The 24,880-nt window shown below is 44.5% G+C and overlaps 1 protein-coding gene across 1 annotated transcript; it reads left to right on the top strand.

Moving 5' to 3' along the window:
* Nucleotides 1–481: 481 nt before the first annotated feature.
* On the top strand, nucleotides 482–24,012 carry RAB33B (RAB33B, member RAS oncogene family). The gene is made up of 3 exons (XM_073603961.1): nucleotides 482–733; nucleotides 7,316–7,580; nucleotides 15,486–24,012. The coding sequence occupies exons 2-3, from the start codon at nucleotides 7,335–7,337 to the stop codon at nucleotides 15,918–15,920; spliced, it is 681 nt and encodes a 226-aa protein (XP_073460062.1). The 5' UTR covers nucleotides 482–733; nucleotides 7,316–7,334; the 3' UTR covers nucleotides 15,921–24,012.
* Nucleotides 24,013–24,880: the final 868 nt, after the last annotated feature.

The raw sequence follows: 24,880 nt of genomic DNA on the forward strand, positions 1-24,880 counted from the left end.
CTTTTTTTTGTTTATAGTGCAAAAAATACAAATTTGCAGATGTGATCAAATGATACCAAAAGAAAGCTCTATTTGTGGGAAAAAAAGGGACATCAATTTTGTTTGGGTGCAACGTCACACGACCGCGCAATTGTCAGTTAAAACGACGCAGTGCTCTGGTCAGGAGGAAGGGGGGTAAATTCTTCCGGGGCTGAAGTGGTTAAAGCCCACTCTTTTGGGGCTGCACATATACAGTATGTCAGGTGGTCACACTGCGCTTTATTTAATTCCTCTTTTCAATCCTGAAGCAGTAAGTCAGGCATATACTTAAAGGGGGTGAGCTCTGGCAATCCCCCTAATTCTCTCCTTATAGTCCAGCAAACTTTATTGGTACACATGTTTATCGGCTGCTGCAAAGAGCTGCCCCTTGAGGCAGCGTTTTTTTATGACGCACGGTTCACGGCGGCCATCTTTCCTGAAGGCGAATAAACGCTGATTCCCTTTTTTCCACTGCCCGGATCTAATATGGCGTCGCTCCAGCAGCCAGGGAGGGGGCAGTAGGTGGTGCCAGGCGGGAGAGGGATGAAAGTGGCAGCTTACCAGCAGGGGCAGTAATAGCTGTGGGCCGAGATAGGAAGAAGCCTGAGTAGTGTTTACACGGCGGCTTCTCCCATTACAACCCGCATTCACAGCCGGCTCCAGGGTGTGCTGGCCCGCTAGTTCGTGGCTCCTGGACGCGGCCGGTCGCTGCTTGGTGAGTAGAAGTTGCTGTGGCGGCTTTTCTGTGTCATGCGCACTCCCTCCAGCTGTGTGCCCCTCCCGGTGTTCCCGGGCCCCCCACTTGTTGTGTGCACACATCCTATGTCTTGGCTGCCATTCCTTCCAATCTCCACTCCATCCCACCCCACTGATGGGCAGGAGAAGGAGATCTCAATGTGCAGCCGTTGGGTGGTGAAAATAAAATCTCTTGTCTGATCTGAGAACAGCACACAAATATTGGGGGACACTTTAGGGAAAATATTACTGCAGGCCAGGTGGACAAATGAACCCCTTCATACCGCCTTCCTGCGGGTTATAAAGTGGACCTAAAATCACAGAAATACCTCCTCATTCCAGCAATGCCAAGGTTAAACCACTCACCGGTTAGTTGCAGGTTTGGGGTTCCGAGCCTCTTGATTGGCTGTTCAGAGAATGACATCACCCTGCGCATGCACGCCTCGTTCTGCTGAAAACGCCAACCACGTCACTTCCGGTGACTCTACAGCACCGAAAATTGGAGATTTGGATGAGTTTGCCGTTTTCACAGAACGGCAGTGTATACGCTACGGTACACCATGTAATGAGTGGACATTGTTAGTGTGCCCGATAAGGATGAGCTCGGGCGTGTTCACACTCTATGTGCAGAGCACGCCAGGAAGTCGGCACGGCGCTAATCACAGGCATTGAGACATTTCCTGATCTCTGCAGCCGCACATCGGGAAAATGTCTTACCGCCTGTGATTAAGGATGGGCTCCGGCGTGTTCACATGCTGCACGTGCAAAGCCCGCCAGGAAGTCGGCACTGCGCTGAGCTAATCACAGGCAGTGAGACATTTCCCAATCTCTGCAGCCGCACATCGGGACAATTACTCACTGCTTGTGATTAGTGCAGTGCCGAGTTCCTGGCGGGCTCGGCACGTGGGGTGTGCGAACAACCCCGAGCCCATCCTTACCTGTGATTAGCCCAGTGCCGTGCCAAGTTCCTGGCGGGCTCTGCATGTGGGGTGTGCGAACACGCCTGAGCCCATCCTTAGTGACCAATACTAACCAACATGGCCGCCTCAAAGGTGGCAACAACGTTTTTCTTCCTTAGTCGGTGTAATGTCAAAACAGCCAACTCCTTCTGTACCGTAGATTATACAAAGCTGGTGTTTTGTCAAAACAACCAACTGGTCCTGTATCGTAATGTATACGCTGCCGGTGTTCTGTCAAAACAGCCAACTGGTCCTGTATCGTAATGTTGCTGCTAGTGTTCTGTCAAAACAGCTGTCTAGTCCTGTATCCTAATGTATACGCTGCCGGTGTTCTGTCAAAACAGCCAACTCATCGAAATCTCCAATTAGTGCTGTTGGACAGTCACCTGAAGTGACGTAGTTGGAGTTTTCGGCAGAACACCGGCACGGTCAGAGTGTGTCGGGAATGCATGCTCGGCTGTGCATTCAGTAGAAGACTGAGCAGGCAGAAGAGATGTAGCATGTCTCTTCTGTAATAAAGAGCTGTCTGCTTGTGGTTTTGTTATTGCTGGGAGGTGGTGTGGCTTCTCTATCATGTGACTGCTGTGATTGGATCTCACAGTGGTCACATGATCGGGAGCCAATCCTCCTGGATCACAACCATAAGCCATGGTGAAGAATAGTTGGAGAGTGCTTGGTCAGAGTGTTGGGAGCAGGCTCTCAACACAGAACCTCAGGCCACCACGAAATTGTATGTGCGGCAGCTGGGCCTTACCGCCCACTTTTTGTTTTTGCTGTTATATGCCAACATGGACATTGGGAGCCAGTCTGTGCAATCTAGGAGTCAGCAGGGTTTTTTTTTTTTTTTTTCTTTTAGCCTCGGTTCACACTGGGACGACTTGTCAGGCGACCTAGGTCGCCTGACAAGTAGCGTCCCGTTCAGTACAATGGAACCGTTCTAATTGCGTCGCTCCGACTTAGAAAAAGGTTCCTGTACGACTTTGGGGGCGACTTGGGGCGACTTGCATAGACTTCTATACAGAAGTCGTTTTGCAAGTCGCCCCGGCAGTCGTGTGCAGGTCGCCTCGGTGAGGCGACCTGCAAGTCGTGCCGCCTCTGCTGTGAACCGAGGCTAAGGAGCCAGCTCCATTGATAAGTAGAGAGAGCCTCAAAAGTTGGGTGCCAGCTCTAATTTTTTAGCGACCATTTGCTACCTGGCAAAGTTGCTAAGTTCTTTCTTATATTCTGGCTCTCTTGCTGTGCCTTAAAGCAGCGGTCGCCAATTAGTCGTCTGTGGACAATTGATGGTCCATGAGAAAATTTTGGTGGTCCCCAGGGGTTTTGCCGAAAATAAACATTGTGGTGGATGTATACTGCCCAATATTGTTTCCAGTGATTTACTCAATACGCGCTGACAGTCAATACTTGACAGCCGATGCCTCCTCTGTAGTTCCGGCTCTTGTGAAGGGAGCAGCACAGAGAGCCGGTGTCTTGCCGAGAAAGTTCCCCCGGCGGATAAGGACCCCCCCCGTACTGCGCAGGCGCAGCGCCTGCGCAGTACGAACTACTATGAGCCGCCGAAGATAGCCAAAGCTGAAAATCTTCAATCAGCTGTACACGGCGCCTGTGCCCTAGGTCCAGGTTCAAGCCCCACCATCCAAGTGGACCTAGAGGGAGAATAAAAAAGAGCTGAGCAAAGTGAGGTAGAGGGGGGTCCTTATCCGCCGAGCAGAACTTTCTCGGCAGAACACCGGAGGTGAAGGAGGAGGGGACTTCCAATGGCAGCACTGAGGGAGCACGGGTGGAGGGGGGCAGAGAGCTGGAGCATTGTGTGTTTCAGGCATGTAAAATTCATGTCCGTGGTCCGCAGGATTCCAAATTGTGAGTTTATGGGTTCGTGAGGTCTGAAAGGTTGGTATTCACTGCCTTAAAGGATAAGTTCACCTTTCTGAACATATTATACCCTTATTTACAGCTGGTTCACATCTGTGTGGGTGGTGCCGCTGCAGGACCTACACAAATACCGGCAGCCGCAACCACCCACTCCAAGAAATGCAGAAGCTGCATTAATCCTGATGGTACACCGTCCGCACTAAAAATCGCACCCGTACCGGGAACTTCGGTTCCTGTGCGAACTGCGGTTTTAAAAAATAGCGCAGGAACTTCTTTCCAAATGGGCTGTCGTGCCAGCGCAAACCACAACCCGCACGGCCACACAAGTGTGAAGTGTAAACCTAGCCTTGGGATGTAACATATTCAGCATCAGACCCCGATTTTCCCCCCTCGTGGCGGCGAGCCAGGGATCTTCATCCTGCACTCGCTGCCACAATTCAAAAACAGTGTACGGCCCGTCATTGATTCTCATATCCTTGTGAATCAATGAACTACAAGTACTGACAGCCTTTGCGGCAGTCAGCTTGTAGCTCTCAATGAACTACCACGGTGTTGATTCTGCCTGTACGATCTACAAGCAGACAGCTCACACTGGCAATCTGTAGACCTGCAGCACATCACTGGTGAAATGCTTCTCAGGCTCCTAACAAAAAAATAGTTTACCTGCAAAAAAAATGTGTACTTATTATTTTTTGGTAAAAGGTGAACTTATCCTTTAATACCGCTGTATGTATATAATCTGTTTACCAGCTTGACAAAGGGGAAAGGCCCCCTTAGCAGTCCGTCCACCCAGTGACTTTCACGTTGCCTGTCTGTGGTGCACGAGGGACGGCCGTAGATGCCTTTTGGTTTTTATACCCTCCTGGTGGGGTCCGGCTTCTTTGCAAGAGGCTCCAGATCCTTGCTGCCCATACTATCAGTTGCACTCCAGGCCATTTTACAGGTTTTAATATGTAAATGTGCTATTTTATATTGTGAATAAATGTACTATACACTGAACTTGAGCCCTTGCTGTCTGCTCTTTCATGCGTATATAGATGGATCCACCCTGAATCTGAGACAAGGAGCAGCTGGATTTGAGTGTTTACCTAACTTACCTTTATCAGAGCTATTACATTTCTTGTATGAACTTTACTTCAGAATGCTGGACAATACTCTATGCTCCTCTACATAGAATGTTGCTGTTTAAGCTATTTGTAACATAAGGAGCATTCTTGCCAAAGACTATCACTTTAATATACCATGAGGTGTAGATATGATTTATTAGCAAGGGTTCCCTAAGACCTGAACGTTATTTCAAAGGGCTCATCCCCCGCAAAAAAATTGAGAAAGGCTGCTCTAGGTCGTTCCCCCCCCCCCCCGTCTTTTTGTTTTTTGTTTTTTTTTTTCAGAAAGCTACCCTGCTGGCTCCTCACACCAGGCATGATCTGCATATATTGTATAGAGAAGCACAGAGACCCAGTGATGACATCACCGGGTCAAAAATAAGGTATTCAGTCAAAACGGGAAGGTTCTACATACAAATACCCACAGCATGTTGATGGGGGGAGATGAAGCAGGGAAGCTTTAAGCAGGTACTTGGGCCTGAAGATTGTCTGATCAGACACTAAACGGTGAATTGTGGCAGATGGAAGGGGGAGGGTCACAGATTTCCCCCATACCTGGAAAATAGTGGGTTAAGAGGCTTTAAATTAGAGGTGCATATCTTCACTGGTCTCACGATTCGATTAGATTGTGATTATCTGGTCAACGATTCGTTTCGATTCCGTGATGCGTCACGATTACCGACGAGCTTCCGCTTGGGCTGCCTAGGCAGCCCTTCCTCCCTGCAATCTTCAGGGACACATTACAGGTCCAAGAAGATTGCCCAGCCATTCAGAACAGCGCAGTGAGACATGCACACCTGGCTGTGAAGCTGCAAGCTTTCACAGCCGGATGCCCACAGTAGTATTGCCAGCGCTGTGGACAGGTGGGGGAGGGAAAGGAGGGTTTGGGTGGCCACGTCGCTGGATTGTGGAACAGGTGAGTGTCAGAAGATACACTTTTTTTGTAGCTGCTGACTTTTAATAAACAAAAAATTGATTGGAGCTCCGCTTTAAATTAAAAATAACCTCACTCCCTTAAAAAGTGCACTAATCTGGTGCACTACAGGGTACAGAGATTCACACACACTGCTGCTGGGAGGTCAGGAAGGATTACAATCCACAGCTGACAAACAGCCCTGTGAAGTTCCCTGTACTGTCTCTGTGCTGACAGTTCCCTGGCTTTCTTGTTTGCACCTTCTTGCACACTAGGAGTTAACACAGTGGAATGTGCAAAGGGGAAGCCAGGGAACTGTTAGCACAGAGTGTGTAGGAGGTGTAAGTAGAGTACAAACACATTTTTACTTTACTTAGAGCCCTTTCACACTGGGGCTGGCATCGGCGGTAAAGCGGCGCTATTTTTAGCGCCGCTTTACCGTCGTGCTAGCGGCCAAAAAAGGGTTGAAACCGCCCACAAAGTGCAACTGAAGCGGCGGTTTGCCAGCGCTGCCCCATTGTTTTCAATGGGCAGGGGCGCTTTAAGAGTGGTGTGTACACTGCTCCTACAGCACTGCAAAGATGCGGCTTGCAGTACTTTTTTTTTTTTTTTTTTTTATCGTCCTGCAAGCGCACTGCTCAAGTGTGAAAGCCCTCGGGCTTTCATACTGGAGAGACAGGAGAGGCTCTTTACAGGCGTTATTTTTAGCGCTGTGGCGCCTGTAAAGGTGTAGTGTGAAAGGGGTCTTACTGTTGTTAAAATTACTGTGTTTTAATAAATCCCGAGTTACAATGAATGAAGTGCCCCGCTGTATAATATTCAGCTTCATACCTCATTTCTCAGTCTGTGTACACTACATTCCGCTCATGTGACTGCCCGCCCCGCCTCTCTCCTTTCAGGTTTCTCCTGACATCAGCAGAGAATTGTGAGAGGAGAGAGAGGGGGCGGGCAGTCACATGAGCGGAATGTAGTGTACACAGACTGAGAAATGAGGTATTAAGCTGAATATTTTTTAAAAAGCACATACAGCGGGGCACTTCATTGTTTGTAACACGGGATTTATTAAAACACAGTAATTTTAACAACTTTACGCTCCGAGCGCTCTCCCGGGAGGGGCGGGTCAAGTCCCGGTGACTTCACCCGCAATCGATTTTTCCGGTCGTATGCATCGCTGCATCGCGATTCGGGTGTCCCCGATGCGGCATTGATTAATTTCAGCACCCCTACTTTAAATGGTGGAATGGAGCTGCATGGATTTAGGCAACCTGCATTGTGATTTATTTACATTTTCCCCTCTTCAATGCAGTTTTACTTGAAGGTTAAATGAATAGATAGTAGACACTAGAAAATGCCAGATTGTGCCTTTTTCATTACAGCATCCTCTAGGACTTGCTAGATCCCTATTAAATTTCTGTGCACTCTAAAAGTCAAAATTTGCATGAACATTAGCATACCCACGTATGACAATGCTTTGTCTTGGAAAATTGCTCACTCAGGCAGAGGATTGCATTGTGGGATCATGGATGGCAAAGGTGTGTCTGCTATCCTCATAACCACAGAAATCATGATCGGTAAGTAGGTGGGTGAGGTGGATTCTTAATAAAAGCAGAAATGTAGTCTGGCACTTGCCAGTTTTACTAGCCTGTTGTTATTCCTCCATTATTTTTATTCTATTTCCCCTTTTTTTTTTTTTTTTTTTTTTTTTTTTTTAGGGTTGGTGTGTTGGCTAACATGTCTTCGGCCACTGGTGGAGATAGGGGATTGGAGTCCTCTTTGGAAGCTAGTATGAGCAGTACCTGCTCTTATGGATTCACGCGGGCCAGGATCTTTAAGATCATTGTGATTGGTGATTCCAATGTGGGAAAGACATGCCTGACTTATCGTTTCTGTACCAGCTACTTCCCTGAACGGACTGAGGCCACAATAGGTGTAGACTTTCGAGAGAGGAGCGTAGAGATTGATGGAGAGAAGATTAAGGTAAAGAAGCTATGTTAATATTGATATGTGGATTATTTGCAGGCATTAAGCAGTATTATGTGTTAATCATTTTTGTAATGTTGTGTTGCTTTTCATATCTGGTTCAACCATTTTTAGCAACATGCGGTCTTGAACTAATTATTGCTAAAGTCCAGATCCTTACTAGAAAGCACAATGACCATCAGCTGTACAATTAGGCCGGATTCAAATCTTCATGTTGCAGAAAACCAGGTCAGTGCACATTATGGTGACCTGTGTTTTAGCACACTACTATGCACAAATGTGAACCATCTGTGTGTTGTGGCGTGCTCTGTGGGAGAAAAGTGCTTGTTCATCATGAACCTGCACTGCCTTGCTTTTACAGCCTGTCCAAAATAAATTTGTTATCTTACACAACATGGGTTATTGCGTGGTGTTTGTATAACAACACATTGCATAAGTGTGAATCTGGTCTTAACATGAAAGATTTCTAAGGGAAAAAGATGAAGACATCTTAGTTTCCATAGACAGTCTGTCCTTTTTCAGACGTGGTTTCACTGATTTAGGCGCCTTTCACACGGACGGCTTTTCTGCCGCAGTTAAAAGCATGTTTTTTTCCTGTGAAATTCAAGACTCCAGGCACTGCGATCAGCTGCATTTGCACAGTGCGATTAGCTGTGGTTGCGTTTAGCTGCGGTTTGCCATTTCCATGGCAACCCGACAGGGTACCAACTCGCACTGCTTGGTATGAATCTTGAAGGGGAACTCCACGCCAAATTTGGGCGTGGGTTCCCCCCCAGGGGCATACCAGGCCCTTAGGTTTGGTACGGATGTTAAGGGGAACCCCTACACCGAAAAAACAGCGTGGGGTCCCCCCCAAAATCCATACCAGACCCTTATCCGAGCACGCAGCCTGGCCGGTCAGGAATGGGGGTGGGGACGGGCGAGCGCCCCCCCCCCCCTCCTGAGCCGTACCAGGCCGCATGCCCTCAACATGGGGGGTTGGTGCTTTGGGAGAGGGGGCGCCCTGCGGTCCCCCCACCACAAAGCACCTTGTCCCCATGTTGATGAGGACAAGGGCCTCTTCCCGACAACCCTGGCCGTTGGTTGTCGGTGTCTGCGGGCGGGGGGCTTATCGGAATCCGGGAGCCCCCTTTAATAAGGGGGCCCCCAGATCCCGGCCCCCCACCCTATGTGAATGAGTATGGGGTACATGGTACCCCTACCCATTCACCTAGTGAAAAAGTGCCAATAAGAAAAAACACTACACAGGTTTTTAAAGTTATTTATTAGACAGCTCCGGGGGTCTTCTTCCGGCTTCGGGGGTTTCTCCGGTTCTTCTCCGGGTCTTCTGCCAGGCTCCTCCGCTATCTTCTGCTCTTTTGCCGCTCTTTTTGCTAGCGGAGGAGCCCGGTCTACTGCCTTCTGCCTTCTTCCCTCTTCTCTTCCGATGTTGACACGACACTCTCTCCGGCTGGAATGCTCTCTGTGCGCTCCGCTCTGACTTATATAGGCGGAGACCCCGCCCCCATATGCCGTCACAGTCCCTGGGCATGCTGGGACTGTGACGTTTTAGGGGGCGTGGTCAACATCACCCGGGGGCGGGGTCTCCGCCTATATAAGTCAGAGCGGAGCGCACAGAGAGCATTCCAGCTGGAGAGAGCGTAGTGTCAACATTGGAAAAGAGAAGAGGGAAGAAGGCAGAAGCCAGAAGTCCGGACCACCGCTAGCAAAAGAGCGGCATGAAGACAGCGGAGGAGCCGGCAGAAGAACTGGAACACCGGGAGAAGAGGCCAGAGACAGCGGAGCAGAACCAACCGGACGCCGGGAGAAGAGGAACCGGAGGGACCCCCGAAGCCGGAAGAAGACCCCCGGAGCTGTCTAATAAATAACTTTAAAAACCTGTGTAGTGTTTTTTTTATTGACACTTTTTCCCTAGGTGAATGGGTAGGGGTACCATGTACCCCATACTCATTCACATAGGGTGGGGGGCCGGGATCCGGGTGCCCTCTTATTAAAGGGGGCTCCCGGATTCCGATAAGCCCCCCGCCCGCAGACCCCGACAACCAAAGGCCAGGGTTGTCGGGAAGAGGCCCTTGTCCTCATCAACATGGGGACAAGGTGCTTTGTGGTGGGTGGGCCGCAGGGCGCCCCCTCCCCCAAAGCACCAACCCCCCATGTTGAGGGCATGCGGCCTGGTACGGCTCAGGAGGGGGGGGCGCTCGCCCGTCCCCACCCCCTTTCCTGACCGGCCGGGCTGCGTGCTCGGATAAGGGTCTGGTATGGATTTAGGGGGTTCCCCTTAACATCCGTACCAGACCGAAGGGCCTGGTATGCCCCTGGGGGGGAACCCACGCCCAAATTTGGCGTGGAGTTCCCCCTCAAGATTCATACCAAACAGTGCTGGGCATTGGCGGGGATCCGAGTCGGATTCCCGTGCTTGTCGTTCAATTGGGAAAGGAAAAATTATTTTTCCTTTCCCGAAGAGCGGCTCGGCGCTGTTATCCGCAGCTGACACAGTGCACTGCGAATACCTGCGGTTATGTGTGAATAGCTGCGCTAAATCGCTCCTGGACGCAGGCAATTCTATTTTTTCTATCCGCACAGAACCGCATGTATCAAATTCGCAGCTAAACGCAGTGTGTGAATGGGGCCATAGGAAAGCATTGTGTGCTTTTAGCTGCGGTAGAAAATCCGCAGCTAAAAGCACCATTCTATCCGTCCGTGTGAAAGGGGCCTTAATGTACACAAGAGGGGGACATGCAGGAGAAGTGAACAGGGAGATCTGCAACCAATTTCCATGCTAACCCCAGTGGAATGTGCAAATCACATGCAATATCACCTTTTGCTAATTGTGTTCCCTATGAGATCTGCATTCCTCTGCTCAGTATCCAAACCGCAAGAAGGATCTCCACAGCATACACATGACATTTTTTTTCCTTTTGTCCTAATTATAAATGTATATTATTTCTCCCCAAGAGAATTGCACATTCTGAAGCAAGCTTTTATTCCTAGCCCATTGACAATAACATGTTAAAGCAACTCTGACATTGAATCAGATAGAATCACAGGCAGCCTGTAATATATCAGGCTGCATTCACACTTCGGTTCTGGGAACCTGCATCATGCTGGCAGTGGCATTATTTCTTTAAAGGGTTTGTTAAACCCCCCCCAAAAAATAGATTTCCTGGTCCCTTAAAGCAGATTAAACAGCACAGTGCTTGTGCTGTGTAACTTGCCCCTCTCTAAACTGTAAAAAAAAAAACCTGCCTGAACCTGTCACTTCTTGTATCCCCCTCTCTGTACTGACCACAGTAGTCAGAGCTGCTGAGCCCTGACCATTGTGGTCACAGTGCATCCCTCAGTCATACGCAGCCCTGCTCTCAGCTCACCCCCTCCTCTCTGTGTGTCTCTGTCTCCACCCCCCACCGCCGCTATTAGTAAAATAAAAAATTCTAAATGGTCCTTGCTAGCCTGGCATTGCACACTGCATTAGTCTTTTATCAAAACGGGCGTTGTAAATACTGATTTAGCGCAATCTTTAGGCCGGTCACGTGACTCGGCTGGTTTCCAGGGCTACTGCAGGAGAGGCTGAGCAGCCATGTGATCTCCCCGGCTGATGTCAGAGGAAGATCTCGGCCCCACCTGCAGAAGCCATATATCGGATGTATACAGCGGCTGCGAGTCATGTGACAAGCCTGAAGATCATTCCAAATGGGTATCTACAACACTTGTTTTTAAAAGACTAATGCAGTGTGCTTTGCCAGGCTCTAATAGAGGGTCTGACAGTGTTTGTGTTTATATGGGTTAACAAACACTTTACTGGCACCCCAAACACAGCTAGGTGCCGCGTGCTTTGTCACATGAAAACGTGCAAGGTTCACTGCCAAAATGGTGCAGGAGCTACTTTGGCAAGTGTAGGGCAGCCCATTTAAGTAAAGGGGCTGCCCTATGCTTTTGTGCAACAAATGCATAAAAACATCATGTTGCACAGATGTGACTGCAAAAATATGAAAGAGGGGGGTTGAGAAGGGGACTTTAAATGAAACGTATGTGAATACGTCTCCATTCCTGATTCAGTAGAAATGAAGAAGAAATGAATGGGACTTTATGAGGTATGTGCGGCAACAGAAAGGCAGTCATTGTAAAAACACAATGTTTATTGCTTGGTAATGATTACATAACTTTTTGAAAAATGCATTCATGGATTTGTGTCCATATTGACAACCTGTAACAAACATTGTATGTAGAACTGGCAACAAGAAAGTGATTTGTTGTATAATAATTATATGAACGCTGTATCAAGATAATACATTGTAGGATAAATATGTAACAACCATCCTAAATGACACGGACCGCCTCAGGAACAGTATAAAGATAAAATCTGTATATGTAAAACTGGTTGAACCATCTAATGAAGATGAGATGCATCAAATAATGCCTACGCGTTTCGTGGATTTATTCCACTCTTCAGTGGCAAATGCATTAATTGTCTGTGAAGAAACACAAATAAAAATTAGAATGTTTTATACAATAAATACGATCTAGCAAGGGTGTCTGACAAAAAAGAATAGTAACCAAAGGGAGGAGATTGCTTCTCCCCCTTGGGTACTTACATATGAGCTAAATAATGAAGTGGTGAGATAGCAACAAAAGTACTGCTCAAGGTGTCTGTCATGGGAGCTGAGGTACTGGGACCGAGGAGTGGAACAGGAGCATAAATCGAACCTCCACAGGAAAGGAATGTTCATAGGTGATGTGTATAGGCTCCAATACTATAATTTAAGACAATGATTGAGTGAATTTTGTAAAACTACACTATACAAAATCGTGAATGAAAGTGAATGGAACCCTCAACCAAGGACGAGCTAGAGATACAGGTGAAAGGAAATTTCGAGGGAGGCAGAGCCACATTGTTTTTATTCATTTATTTTCACAGACCGATATACTTAATAATAGAGACTAAAATGGAGTCAGGAATAAAGGCTCTCCATTGATTACCTTGAACAAGAAGCCATGATCTAGGGGTGTGTGTGTGTGTGTGTGTGTGTGTAATTTATTTTTAAATGAATATTCTTGTGTTTGAAGATATTTAGTCATTCGTAGGGCCGAAACAACGAATCGATTATGAAAATAGTTATCAACTATTTTCATAATTGACTGATGGCCCGCATACAGAATGCAATATTTTTTTACGTATCAGGAAATACAGTGAAGCACATATACAGCTCAGTACACCGTCCATACATGTCAGTAAGTGCCTGAGAACTTTTGAATGTGTGGGGAGCAATGCCTCATGGGACATGTAGTCCTGGGCAGGTAGTGAGTGGTTCTGAAGTCAGAAGTCTTCCTTTTTTTTTTTTTTTTTTTTTTTTTTTTTTCCTTGCTATAGGGGCACTCTATATTACACTTTGCAACTTGCTATTGAGGGCAGGAGGAGCCAGAGGAGGTGCTCTTCTTCGTTTTTTCTTTTTGTGATTCAATTGACTTCAATGGAGAAGCTGCAGAAAAGCATGTATTGCGTTTTAAATCTGCCCAACAACAAATTGGCCAAAAAAAGCATAAAAAAATGCAAAACGCTGCAAAATTACGTGTGCAAAAAGCAGTGTAGAAATGGATCAAAAACAAACTGCATAGGTGGAACAAAGCCTTATGCTGACATACACGTATCAATTTTTGTACGAGCATATTCAAGCTAAAAATCTTTGTACATTCGCTGAATGATAGAATGTCGTTTTGAAAATTTCACTTGCTTTTAACATTCAGTTTTAAAATGAATGTAATTTCTGAAAGAAAAACCACATACACTGTCTGAAAATTCCTTAGACCAATACGTTTTCTATTCTGCTCCTTCGAATTTTCCCATCACTGTGGTAGAAAAGAACATCAATTTGACCCCACTAACAATTTGAAACTCAAACGAACGTTCCTTTTTAAATGACTTTTTAATCTGAGTCTGATAATATTTACCAGATTCAACCTCCTAATAGTATATACAGTATATCTCTTCTGTCTGTTGCTGCCCGAAGGCATTGCATATGCAAAAAGTTACAATGGCTTTGCAAAGGGACTCTTGACCCGTTGATACTAGAAGGCCACTCTTTCCCGTTACAGCCAGCAGCAGTACCCTGTGCTTCTAGATATGGAGCAGCATGTGACTTCCTACCGTGTGACAGAACTTGGTTCCAGCAACTAATTGCTGGGCCCGAGCATGGTCACATAACCATTGTGGGTATTGTCAAAAGGCTATCACTCCACACACTTGGAATCAGCCAAATTCGTGCCCATTGCCATCTACAATTCCCATTGAGAATTTTAGTTTGTTAAAGTAGTGGGAGGAAGTGACCTCAGCGCTTTATTGATGCTTGGGCATAGCTGTATTTTCTGTTTCAAAGTGATGACATCACATACTTTAAAAAGGCAATTTACTTAGAGGCTGGGTTTAAAAAAAAGTCATGTTTGTAATGTACATGGGCCAACATTTTAAACCAGCCTGGAGTTAAGCTTAATAGAGAAACTAAATTGTGGCTGTGGCCAAAAAAAGGCAGGTGGAGCGTGAAGGACTTATCACTGGTTTTGGCTGTGGTCTTCCCCATTACTGATCTGCCATGCCTTCTTCTGTGCTGTTTGTCTGGAAGCTGCCATCTTAGTAGAGGCAGGGTTTTGCTATTTCCCAAAGACAACCTCTGGATAGGATGCTGAGCACGTGCACTCCACTTCTTTGGTCGACCATGGCGAGGCCTGTTCTGAGTGGAACCTGTCCTGTTAAATCGCTGTATGGTATTGGCCACTGTGCTGCAGCTCAGTTTCAGGGTCTTGGCAATCTTATAGTTGACCAGTGATGGCGAACAATCATGGGAAATGTAGTTCCAAACCATCTTTATGTTGAGGAACAATTTATTTAGAGTTCTTTACCATGAGGTGCCATGTTGAACATCCAGTCACCAGTAGGAGAGAGTGAGAGCGATAACACCAAATTTAACACTCCTGCTCCCCATTCACATCTGAGACCTTGTAACACTGAGTCACATGACACCGGGGAGGAAAAATTACTAATTAGGCCCAATTTGGACCTTTTCACTTAGGGGTGTACTCACTTTTGTTGCCAGTGGTCTAGACCTTAATGGCTGTGTGTTGAGTTATTTTGAGGGGACAGCAAATTTACACTGTTATACAAGCTGTACACTCACCACTTTACATTATAGAAAAGTGTCATTTCTTCAGTGTTGTCACATGAAAAGATATAAAAAAAATATTTACAAAAATGTGAGGGGGGTGTACTAACTTTTGTGAGATACTGTAGGTCCTGTGATTTTTCAATTAGTAAGAGTCTGATTGCAAGTGGCTTCTGCTCTGTTCTTCAGATAACCCATAAGGCCCAGTGTCATGGATGCACCCTGTATTACATGTTTGTATTATTTATATAGAATCTTTATATTACAGACTGTTTAAAAATGTAAAAAATGAACCCCTTCCCATCCAGCCTATTGTAAAATGGCGACCGGGTGGAAGGATTTTTTATTACCTCCTTCCAGGATTGGGCCCCACAGGGTGCGATCTGTTTATTTGCAAAATGCAATGACAGAAACTAAGAAAAACTCAGATTTTATTTAGAAAAAATTTCGGTCTTTTTTCATTTGTTTTGCAAAAAATAAAAAAAAAACAGCGTTGGTTAAATACCACCGAAAGAAAGCTCTGTTTGTGTGAAAAAAATGATAAAAATTTGGGTGCATGTGGCATGACTGCGCAATTGTCAAAGTGTGTCAGCGCTGAAAGCTGAAAATTGGCCTGGGCAGGAAAGGGGTAAAAGTGCCCAGTATTGAAGTGGTTAAGAAAAATGCAACTTTACCAAAACCCTTTTATTTTCCATAAAATACACTTTCAACATTAATCTAACTATCATGTTTATATGTCTGTCTTCTTTAGATTCAGCTATGGGACACAGCAGGACAGGAGCGTTTCCGTAAGAGTATGGTGCAACACTATTACAGAAATGTGCATGCTGTGGTTTTTGTGTATGATATCACAAACATGGCCAGTTTCCAGAGCCTACCAGGCTGGATAGAGGAGTGTAAGCAACATTTGCTCACAAACGACGTGCCGCGCATTCTGGTTGGAAATAAATGTGACCTAAAGGACTCCATTCAAGTGCCCACTGATCTGGCTCAGAAGTTTGCCGATGCTCACAGCATGCCAATGTTTGAGACCTCTGCCAAGAATACCAATGACCATGTGGAAGCCATTTTTATGACTCTGGCACACAAGCTGAAAAGTCACAAGCCATTAGTTTTGAGTCAGCCTCCAGAGAGTACAGTGGAGCTGAATTCTGTGCCAAAGACCTCTTTTCCCTGTGGATGCTAGATGTTTGTTTTGTTGGACTAGAATGCAGCGGGCATTTTACAAGTGGAATTCATACAAAGTTCGGTTACATTGGGCACCAGGAAAGATGCATGGTTTCATGGAGGCCTAAGGCATGTGCTATTCAGGGTGTTTTTGTTTATTTCCATTGAGCCTCAAGTTGCAACTGTTGATCAAGTGTCTGTTTACTTGCATTGTGACTGAGAACTGTCCATCTTTTACTTTTTACATTTACATTCACTCCGTCTGAAAAGACATACCTTTTTGGCAAGTGCAATTTTAAGATATAAGGAAGATTTAACATTAACGTGCTTTTATCAATATGCATTACCTTTAATATAGTCTATCATCTCTCCTCTGTATTTTATGGTTGACATTACATTTTCCAGATGTGTCTTTGTGCTGATCATCTTTCTTACCTAGCTGCTCTTTGATTGTTGGACTGGTGCTTTGCACACAATTGACTGGCAGTGCTTTGCGAGAATGAACCTTGGCACTGATACAGGTATCTATGTAAGCATCAATCTGTGTGTCTGAGACCATATTGCTGCTGCCAGAGAATGTCCAGAAAAGGATGTAGTTAAAGAATGTCATTGGTTTTGAAATAATGCTTTAGTAAGTAATTGTGAAGCCCATTACATTTCCCTCTCTAGTTAAACTAGGTTTAATAATCCCTTCTCCTTGCTGATGCGCGCACACAAAGCAAATGTGTGATTTCAGTCATCAAAGCATAGTACTATCAAGGTAATTGTCCTGGCTCACCTTTTTTGTGTCCTTATAGTCACTCCATTAAAGTGTTTGTTAACCCAAAAAAAAAAAAATATTTGGATCCTGCTTCTTTAAAGCATGTTATACAGCTCAGTGCTTGTGCTGTGTCGTTTTGACCCCCTGTATCACCTGTAATACCTGGCTCATCCTGCCAATTTCTGACTGACTGACACCATGGTCAGTTTATGGCCCCTGTCAGCAGCAGCTCTCCTCCTCCTATGAGCTCCTGTGTCTTCCTCCCCCTCCCTGCCTGTCTGCCCGTGTGTCAGTGCCCGCCCCCACAACTCCTCATGCTCTCATAACAGTTTAACGTTTTTATAATCCTGCTGGTTCCCTAAGACCGCTGCTCCTATCTCTGTGCTTTATTAAAAAATGGCTCCTTTACCAGGTTTCAGAGCGGCTCCCGCGATCACCCGGTGCTCTCTCTTCTCCTTTTTGCTGATGTCAGCGAGGGAATCTCAGCACTGAACGCTGCTTCTGTCAGCCAGGAAGAGAGGAGACACAGCCAGTGACGTGATTGCAAGGAGCCGCTCTGAAACCCAGTAAAGGAGTCATTTTTTAATATAACGCACACACAGGAGCATCTGTCATTGGGGATCCAGCAGGATTCTGTAAAGTGGTATAAACGGGCCAACAACCACTTTAAGCTCCTGCCTTTATCTTGTTAGAAGCAAGCACAATTTTAAGTCTGATTTTAGATGTTATAGAAATGTAAAAGTTTGCACATGGATTTATTTTGGTGACCACTAACAGATTTGTTAATATGAAATATTTATTTTGTTATTAGGGAAATAAAGGGAATGATGGCTTAGGTGCAAGTATCTTCTATCCAAGTACTGACCTTTTTGCAGTCCAACCAAGAAAACATAAAGAGCAGAGCTATCCTTATTTTTTTTTTTTTTAATTGTATGTATTTTTTTGCTGTCTAAAACATTCCATAAAGCTCAGTTGTACCTTTTCTAAAACCATGAATAGATCAAACTACAAGGAATAGACCTTGCCATTCAGCTCTGGGCCAATAATGACTGTTATGGCTGCAGGAGTGCTGGCCGCTGTATGTCCTTTCCAGTGTACCGACCCACCCTCTGCACAGTACTTCTCTCAAATCTGGGAATTTTACGCTCCCTGCTGATGGCAGCATTCCTTATCAACCTGTAGCAAGGATTGTTGCTCCTAGGGCCAGCACTGGAGAGCAGGTATACAGAAAAAATGTAACACCTAAAAGACAACTGTGTTGCACCCGGTTTGAGTTTTTATTTTTTTCTAGACGAGCATAATTGGGCTTTACATTGTAATTTAACCTCTGATAATTTGTTTTATTGTAAGGTAAAGAAGTGAGTAATGTAAATATTATTCATGACCTTATCCATGTTATCCTTTTAGGCCCCTTCCACATGAGGGCGAACTGCGCTAGGTGTCTGCCTGCTCAACGAGGGAATCTGTCTGCTGATTCCCCCACTGAGCATTTGGATGGCTGGTCCAATTCCACACACAGACACAGCCCACTCTCTTGTATGGGTGGTGGGTTGTCAACGAACCACCTGTCCATTTACACTCAACTTCCATTCAATCCACTGGACCAGTGGTCTCCAAATTGCAGCCCAGGGGTCGGATGTGGACCTTTGCTTGCCTTTTATCTGTCCTTTGGGGCACTGTTCTCCCGATGACACTAACAGTGCACTATTCCTCCCACTGACATCAATGACAAGGCACTACTCTTCCCACTGTTACCAATTATGGGGCAGTATTCCTCCCACTGATGCCAACGATGGGGCACTATTTCCCCCCCCCACTGATGCCAACGATGGGGCACTATTTCCCCCCCCACTGATGCCAACGATGGGGCACTATTTCCCCCCCACTGATGCCAACGATGGGGCACTATTTCCCCCCCACTGATGCCAACGATGGGGCACCATTTCCCCCCCACTGATGCCAACGATGGGGCACCATTTCCCCCCCACTGATGCCAATGATGGGGCACCATTTCCCCCCCCACTGATGCCAACGATGGGGCACTATTCCCCCCCACTGATGCCAACGATGGGGCATTGTTTACTCTCACTGGCCACAGTCTGGCCCCCCTCAAAATCTGAAAGAAAATTTGGAGACCCCCTGCACTTGACTGATGGGGAATGGATCCCTGTCTGTTTTTAATGGATTGGATGGCAGCAGGTGTAAATGGACACATGTCCATTCACACTCACCACTCCATAGAGGAGAATGAAGGGTTTAATTTTGGGTCCGTCTGAAAAATTGACAGGCGGGCCCGAAAGGCCTTACAGGCTTTTCAAGTGTCTGCCCAAAGGGAAATGTTTAACATTGATCCTAATTACCTTCCTACAGCAGTCAATGGAATGTCATTATCTAGAGCAGCCATTCTTAACCTTTTTTTTTTTTTTTTTTTTTTTACTGAGGAACCTTTGAAAAAATGTTTAGGTCTCAGGGAACCCCTGCTAAAATTAATACCCCTTACAGTGATGGTCAGTGAGAACAACCCCCCCCTCATATATTGGTGGTCAGAACACCAGCTTCACAAATGGCTAGAAAGCTATTTAGTGTCATGCTACTGACTCTGCCGAATGGCGTTGGACCAGGAACTATACAGGCACCATTAGATGAGGTCTATCAGCCACAGCACAAGGAACCCCCAGCAACCTCTGAAGGAACCACAGTCTTCCACAGAACCCTGGTTGAGAATGGCTGATCAAATGATATCACCTTGTTGACAGTATTCTCATGCAGATGTAAGCAAAGACTGAGCATCCTCTGATGGGCACAGAGAATGCTTTTTATGGGCCTGCCTAAAACCTCTAAAAGTATTATTTAATTAATATTATTGCCATGTTAAAGTATGTGTAGCCAGATTGAAGATGGACCAAATGTGTATCAAATGATGCAGCTTCTGTTCCAAGAGGAATGATATCGCTGTGGTCATTGGACAAACTGAAACACCCCAAACACTGGCTGTTCCTACAATAAAAGATAGATGTGTGTATATTGCTGTTTTGTATTCACTAGCGATGACTGGGTATTTATATGTGACTAGAACATCAGTGTCTACAGAACTGTAGTCATATATTCATGATTTCACTGCCAGGAAAGGCATATTGACTCATCTACAAGTAAATCATTTAAGCATGCATGATTCTGCTCTTTCTGGTTATTTGGGTACTTGTGCCTTTTTTTTTTTTTTTTTTTTTTTTTATTGAGCAAAGCTTTTAACTGAGCCATGCTAAAGCTGGATCTGCCTGTGTATTTGTCATCTGTAATACCTCAATCCTTAGATGTAGAGGCTTTTTAGAAACCTTTGGCAGGTCTCCCTGGGGAAGGGTAGACATAGAACCACAAAATGTTGTGGTTACTTTTAGCCAGCTATAAATGTTATTCAGGTGAACATGTGCTCAAGCGTACATCTCCTCTATAGTGGTATTCTTAGTAGACTAGACTATAACCTTAAGGAGAATATATTACTGTTGGTTTTTATGCTTGACACTTTGTTATAGTTTGAAATGGTTTGTCACTGATATCATTGGAAAGATCAAGTTCACTGAAGTTCCCTTACTCTATCCAAAAAAAAAAAAAAAAGCCTTTAGTTAAATTTAAAGGAGTTGTAAAGGCAGAAGGTTTTTTATCTTAATGCATTCTATGCATTTAGATAAACCTGTGTAGTAGACCCCCCTAATTACCTACCCGAGCCTCTTCTCTCTCCAGCGATGTCCACGATCCCCCTCAGCCATCCAGGACACTCCTCCTGATTGGCCGAGACAGAGCAGTGGCGCCATTGGCTCCCGCGGCTGTCAGTCAGCCAATCAGGGGAGAGAGGGGGAGAGGCCAGGTAGGGGCTCAGTGTCTGAATGGATACACAGAGTTCTGACTTGACTTGGGTGCCCTCTGTAGCAAGCTGCTGGCTGAGGGGCACTCTCACAGGATCCAGGCTGCTCTGTGCAAATCTAACTACACAGAGGTGGCAAGTATAAAATGTTTATTTAAAAAAAAAAAAAATAGCAATCCCTTCTAAAACCCCTGCATCTTCAGAGCAGTGGTAAGTTCATACTGCTCCATGGACTTACGTGGGTGCTGCCATGTTAGAATGACATCAGGCCATGGGGAAGGCTCTCTGTTGGGTGGGCTGAGAGCCAAGTAGACTCCACAGGCCCTACAGTGCTCCTGGTCTACAACCCAGTGATTAATCACAGATCATAAATGGAACATAAAACAGACTAAAATAGGTGTACACCTTCACTCTAGCTGAGGCTGGTGTTTATACATTGTATTGTGTAGCAGAACAGAAGTTCTAGAAAAGGGAGTAATTTCGTATCCAAATAAAGGGAAAATGCTATCCTACAGATGTTTCCAAGCCTGTCTGAAGGGAAACATAAGCAGAAGGAGCTTCTAGTCCTCTGCTGCTGGTCACATGCTCAAAAAAGAAGAAAAAAAAAACGCCTTTTGGAATACAGAGAAAAAAAAAATATCAATAAACTGTTTTAAATTGTCGTACAAAAATATATTTGAAATCAAATCTTTATTTTTTTCTGGGAATAACATGGTGTGGGAAAAAATTTCTGCCAGTCACAGGCTGTGTCACACCCCTCCAGCCTGTGTCTTAGATTGATGGAGCCTTCGCTTTCCTCTTATTCTATGTGTAATATCTCACCCCAATTGTGTTTTAGCTGGTTATTGGGCTGTCATTTACCACTGTGTATATGTCCACATGTGTAACTCACATGGTATAGTCACATGGGCTGCTCAATTGTTATTACGAGGAAATATTCAGCATAGGAGCTCACTGAAAACTGAGCATGTGCTGAGCTGCCAACACTGCTCTACAAAATCCCCAACAGCAGGATCAACCAGGGTTGTTTTTTTTTTTTTTTTTTTTTTTCAGAAAACAAATCTTATAGTGACAGTATGAGCAGCATGTAATGCACCATTTTTTCATAGTATTTTTACGATGTGGGTTTAGTGACACATAAGGATCAGTTTGAACATAAAATAACTCTGGCAATTATCAGGTCCTAAAAAGCAGCATAGATGTTGTAAATCCCGTCTTATGCTCCTGGCCCTTAGCTTTACTTATAGAATTTGCTGTTTGAATGTTGGTGTGAGACAACCTTGTAGAATCCATTCAGTGTTGTATCAGTGTGTGGCATTTCAAATTTCGCTAAAGGACGCTTCATTGTAACAATAGTGGAACCACTCCAGTGGAAGTATTAACAAGGGCCTTAGCAATAACTTTGATGCATTCTGCTACTTTTTTGACTTGGAGTCATCAATTGATGAAATTTGATTACAGTTTAGCCAAAACATTGGTTGACCTCACAGCTCAGATGAACAAATCCAGTAAACTTTACAAATGCACTCCGGACATTTGGAATTAAACATGTGAGCCTTTTAGAATATTGGTATGTAAGAAGCCAAAGCAGCCCATCAGAAAACGTTTTCATAAGTCTAATACACTAGCCTTCTAGATATCTGATTGACTGCTATAGTTTATGTATGATGTTACTCTTTGCACTATATTATTAAAGGGACATTCCATTTAAAATGAACTGCTTTTTTTTTTTTTTTTTTTTTTTAAATACACAGTTCTTAAAATATTAATAAACAGTATAATGAAGTATTTAATTTGTTTTGGAAACCAGGAGAGCTTCTAATGGGCACCTTAGCCAATATCGTTTACTAGATACCCTTTCATTTATTGTGTTTATACACTCTATTCTGTAAGTGGAAAATGCCGTGTGTGTTCCTTTTTCCTAGCATACTGTTATCATGGCTGTAGTACACGACTTGGAGCATTCGGAAGGTACGCCCCTTCTGCTTCAAAGGGGGTTTTAGGCGTAATTCACTTAGCTCTTTATTCTAGACTTTGCTTAAAATGATTGATATATTTTTTTTATTTTTTATGAGTTTGCTTATTTTGATTTATTAGCTCTGTGAATTGAGCCTAAAGTTATAATTTTTTCAAAATTGCAGGGGGGGGGGGGGGTTGACCATTTTAGATTAATATATTGCGTAGAGTTCTACTCTAAGCTCCTTGATTGCAGCGATTTCTCAAGATTCTACAGTCTTTTAACTTTGATATATGAAGTCTATACCAGTGGTTCTCAACCCTGTCCTCAAGTACACCCAATAGGCCATGTTTGCAGGTTTTCCTTTTATCTTGCACATGTGCTTTAATTCAGTTAATGGCTTGGTATTTTGGACAGCTATTTTAAGAGAAATTCCCAAAACATGGCTTGTTTGGGGGTACTTGAGGACTGAGGTTGAGAACCACTGCTGTACACTATGCTTAAAAAGATTGTAACGTTGTCTTGGAGTTGCAGAAAACTCCCAAGGCAGCAGGTGGTGACCCTCCACTTAATTGTGCTAAAGTTGACCATATACCGAGTGTGGTTGAATTTTTGTTCAGAAAAAAAAAAAAAACAAAACACAGATTCTTCCTCTACTCTATACTGCATGGATGGCCCAATGAGCCAGTGCCAGCTATTGTATGCACCTAAACAGCAGATATGCTTAATTGGATGCTGCTGCTGTTTGGCCAACAATTTCACACCTGGCTCCTTTGATTTGTCAGTTGAAGGATGTCAGGTGAGAGGGGGCCAAGGTGTTCACCTAGAAAGCAAATTTTGTCCAGTTCATCGAATTGGAATAATATTTGCACCGTGTATGGCCAGCGTAAGCAATAGAAGAAAATCCCAAAACCTGTGCTTTGTATCGCTGTACTGTGTCAATAACTGTCAGACTTTTTTTTTTTTTTTTTTTTTTTTAAGCTAGTAAATGCAGTTATTGGTGGCCAATCAAAAGCTTAAACTTCTTGTTTCAGATTGGTGACTAAGAAATGACTGAAGCCAGAGGTTTTGCTTGATGGCCAAGCAGCTAGTACTTTCAGAAGGAAGTCTGCAATGGGTGCTTACTTTTTTTTTCCTTTAGGACAGGTTTCCTTTTGAGGAGCTAGCAGTTTCATTGTTAAACATAAATATTTTGTTCCGTTTGTCGCTTTTTATATTTCAAATCAAATCAGTATTTTTTTTATTGCAATTAGTACATTAACTATGCAATGTCTTTTTATATCATCTTTGCTCACGTTTTTTTTTTTTTTTTTTTTTTAATGTCAGAATGGCTGCAGGTTTGTTTTAGTGTGAAATATGAAGTAAATGAAGTCTTTTCTCTGGCTTCCTGATAACGGCTTACACTTTTAAACCATGGCAATGCTGCTTTGTAAAATAACTTCTAAACTGTCCTGATTTCTAATGTAAACTTCCTACCTATTCATGTGATCTTAGCTTTGATCCTAGTTTCCAATAAATATTGCTAATAATCACAAGACTTGTCATTATTTTTAAAGCAAATATTCTACAGGTCACTGCATCGTTACTTTGGTCACCTTATTACTTTAAAAGGCATGGCATGCTTAGCTCATACTTCAGAACTTGTATCTTGCTGCAACAGGCACAAGTTAGTATAACTGAAAGAGGGGAGAGTGGTTAAGAAGATAAGCAATTAAAGTCAATTTCCAGTAGCTAAGAGATTTTAGCCTTAAAAGAGAAGTATGGGCCTGGGTGTTATTTAAAAAAAAAGAAAACAAAAAAAAAAAAAAAACATACCTACCTAGGTGGATGCAGCATCAAACCAATGCTGCATCTATCCCCACCACTCAAACAAAGCTGATCGCTCAGTTCTCCACACCACTCTGAGCAGAGCTGGTGACTGTCAGTCATCGCTGTCTGGAGTGACTGGCTCCTGGGTGGATTTCTACCATATGGTCACAATCTTTCCCCAGCCAGGACTGGTTCTGTGGCTTTAGCCCGCTATAGGCTGAAGATGGGTCATAGGAGTGCAGAACAAACTGTACTCCGGTGATCCACAGGAGATGTACAGCCAAACAAGCTTTGGCTGTACTTCTCTTTTTAAGCAGGCTATATAAAGACCGAAAACCGGCCATGTCAGCAGGAACTGTCTGTTCAACAGAGTACAGTGTAACACCTGGCTTCTGTCAAACAGTCCTGCTGGAAAATTAACATTCAGTCAGTGCATGCAGCCAATGGTGGCAGCACTGATCCGTGTATTCTGACAGGGTTTGGGGGGTATTCTTACAAAGAGGGACAGGTCCCTGCATCCACCTTGCTTGTGTGGATGTGGGAAACTGAGTTTTTTTTCCTATTTAATCCACTGGTTGAATGGGAAAAGAAAAA

Source organism: Aquarana catesbeiana, linkage group LG01 (genome assembly GCF_042186555.1).
Source record: "Aquarana catesbeiana isolate 2022-GZ linkage group LG01, ASM4218655v1, whole genome shotgun sequence".
Lineage (NCBI taxonomy): Eukaryota > Metazoa > Chordata > Amphibia > Anura > Ranidae > Aquarana > Aquarana catesbeiana.

What these genes read in the sequence shown, in the direction of transcription:
- RAB33B (XM_073603961.1), top strand. Translation starts at nt 7,335, where the DNA reads ATGTCTTCGGCCACTGGTGGAGATAGGGGATTGGAGTCCTCTTTGGAA. An exon ending in TTGATGGAGAGAAGATTAAG is followed by an intron (nt 7,581 to 15,485) that starts GTAAAGAAGCTA and finishes TGTCTTCTTTAG; the next exon opens with ATTCAGCTATGGGACACAGC.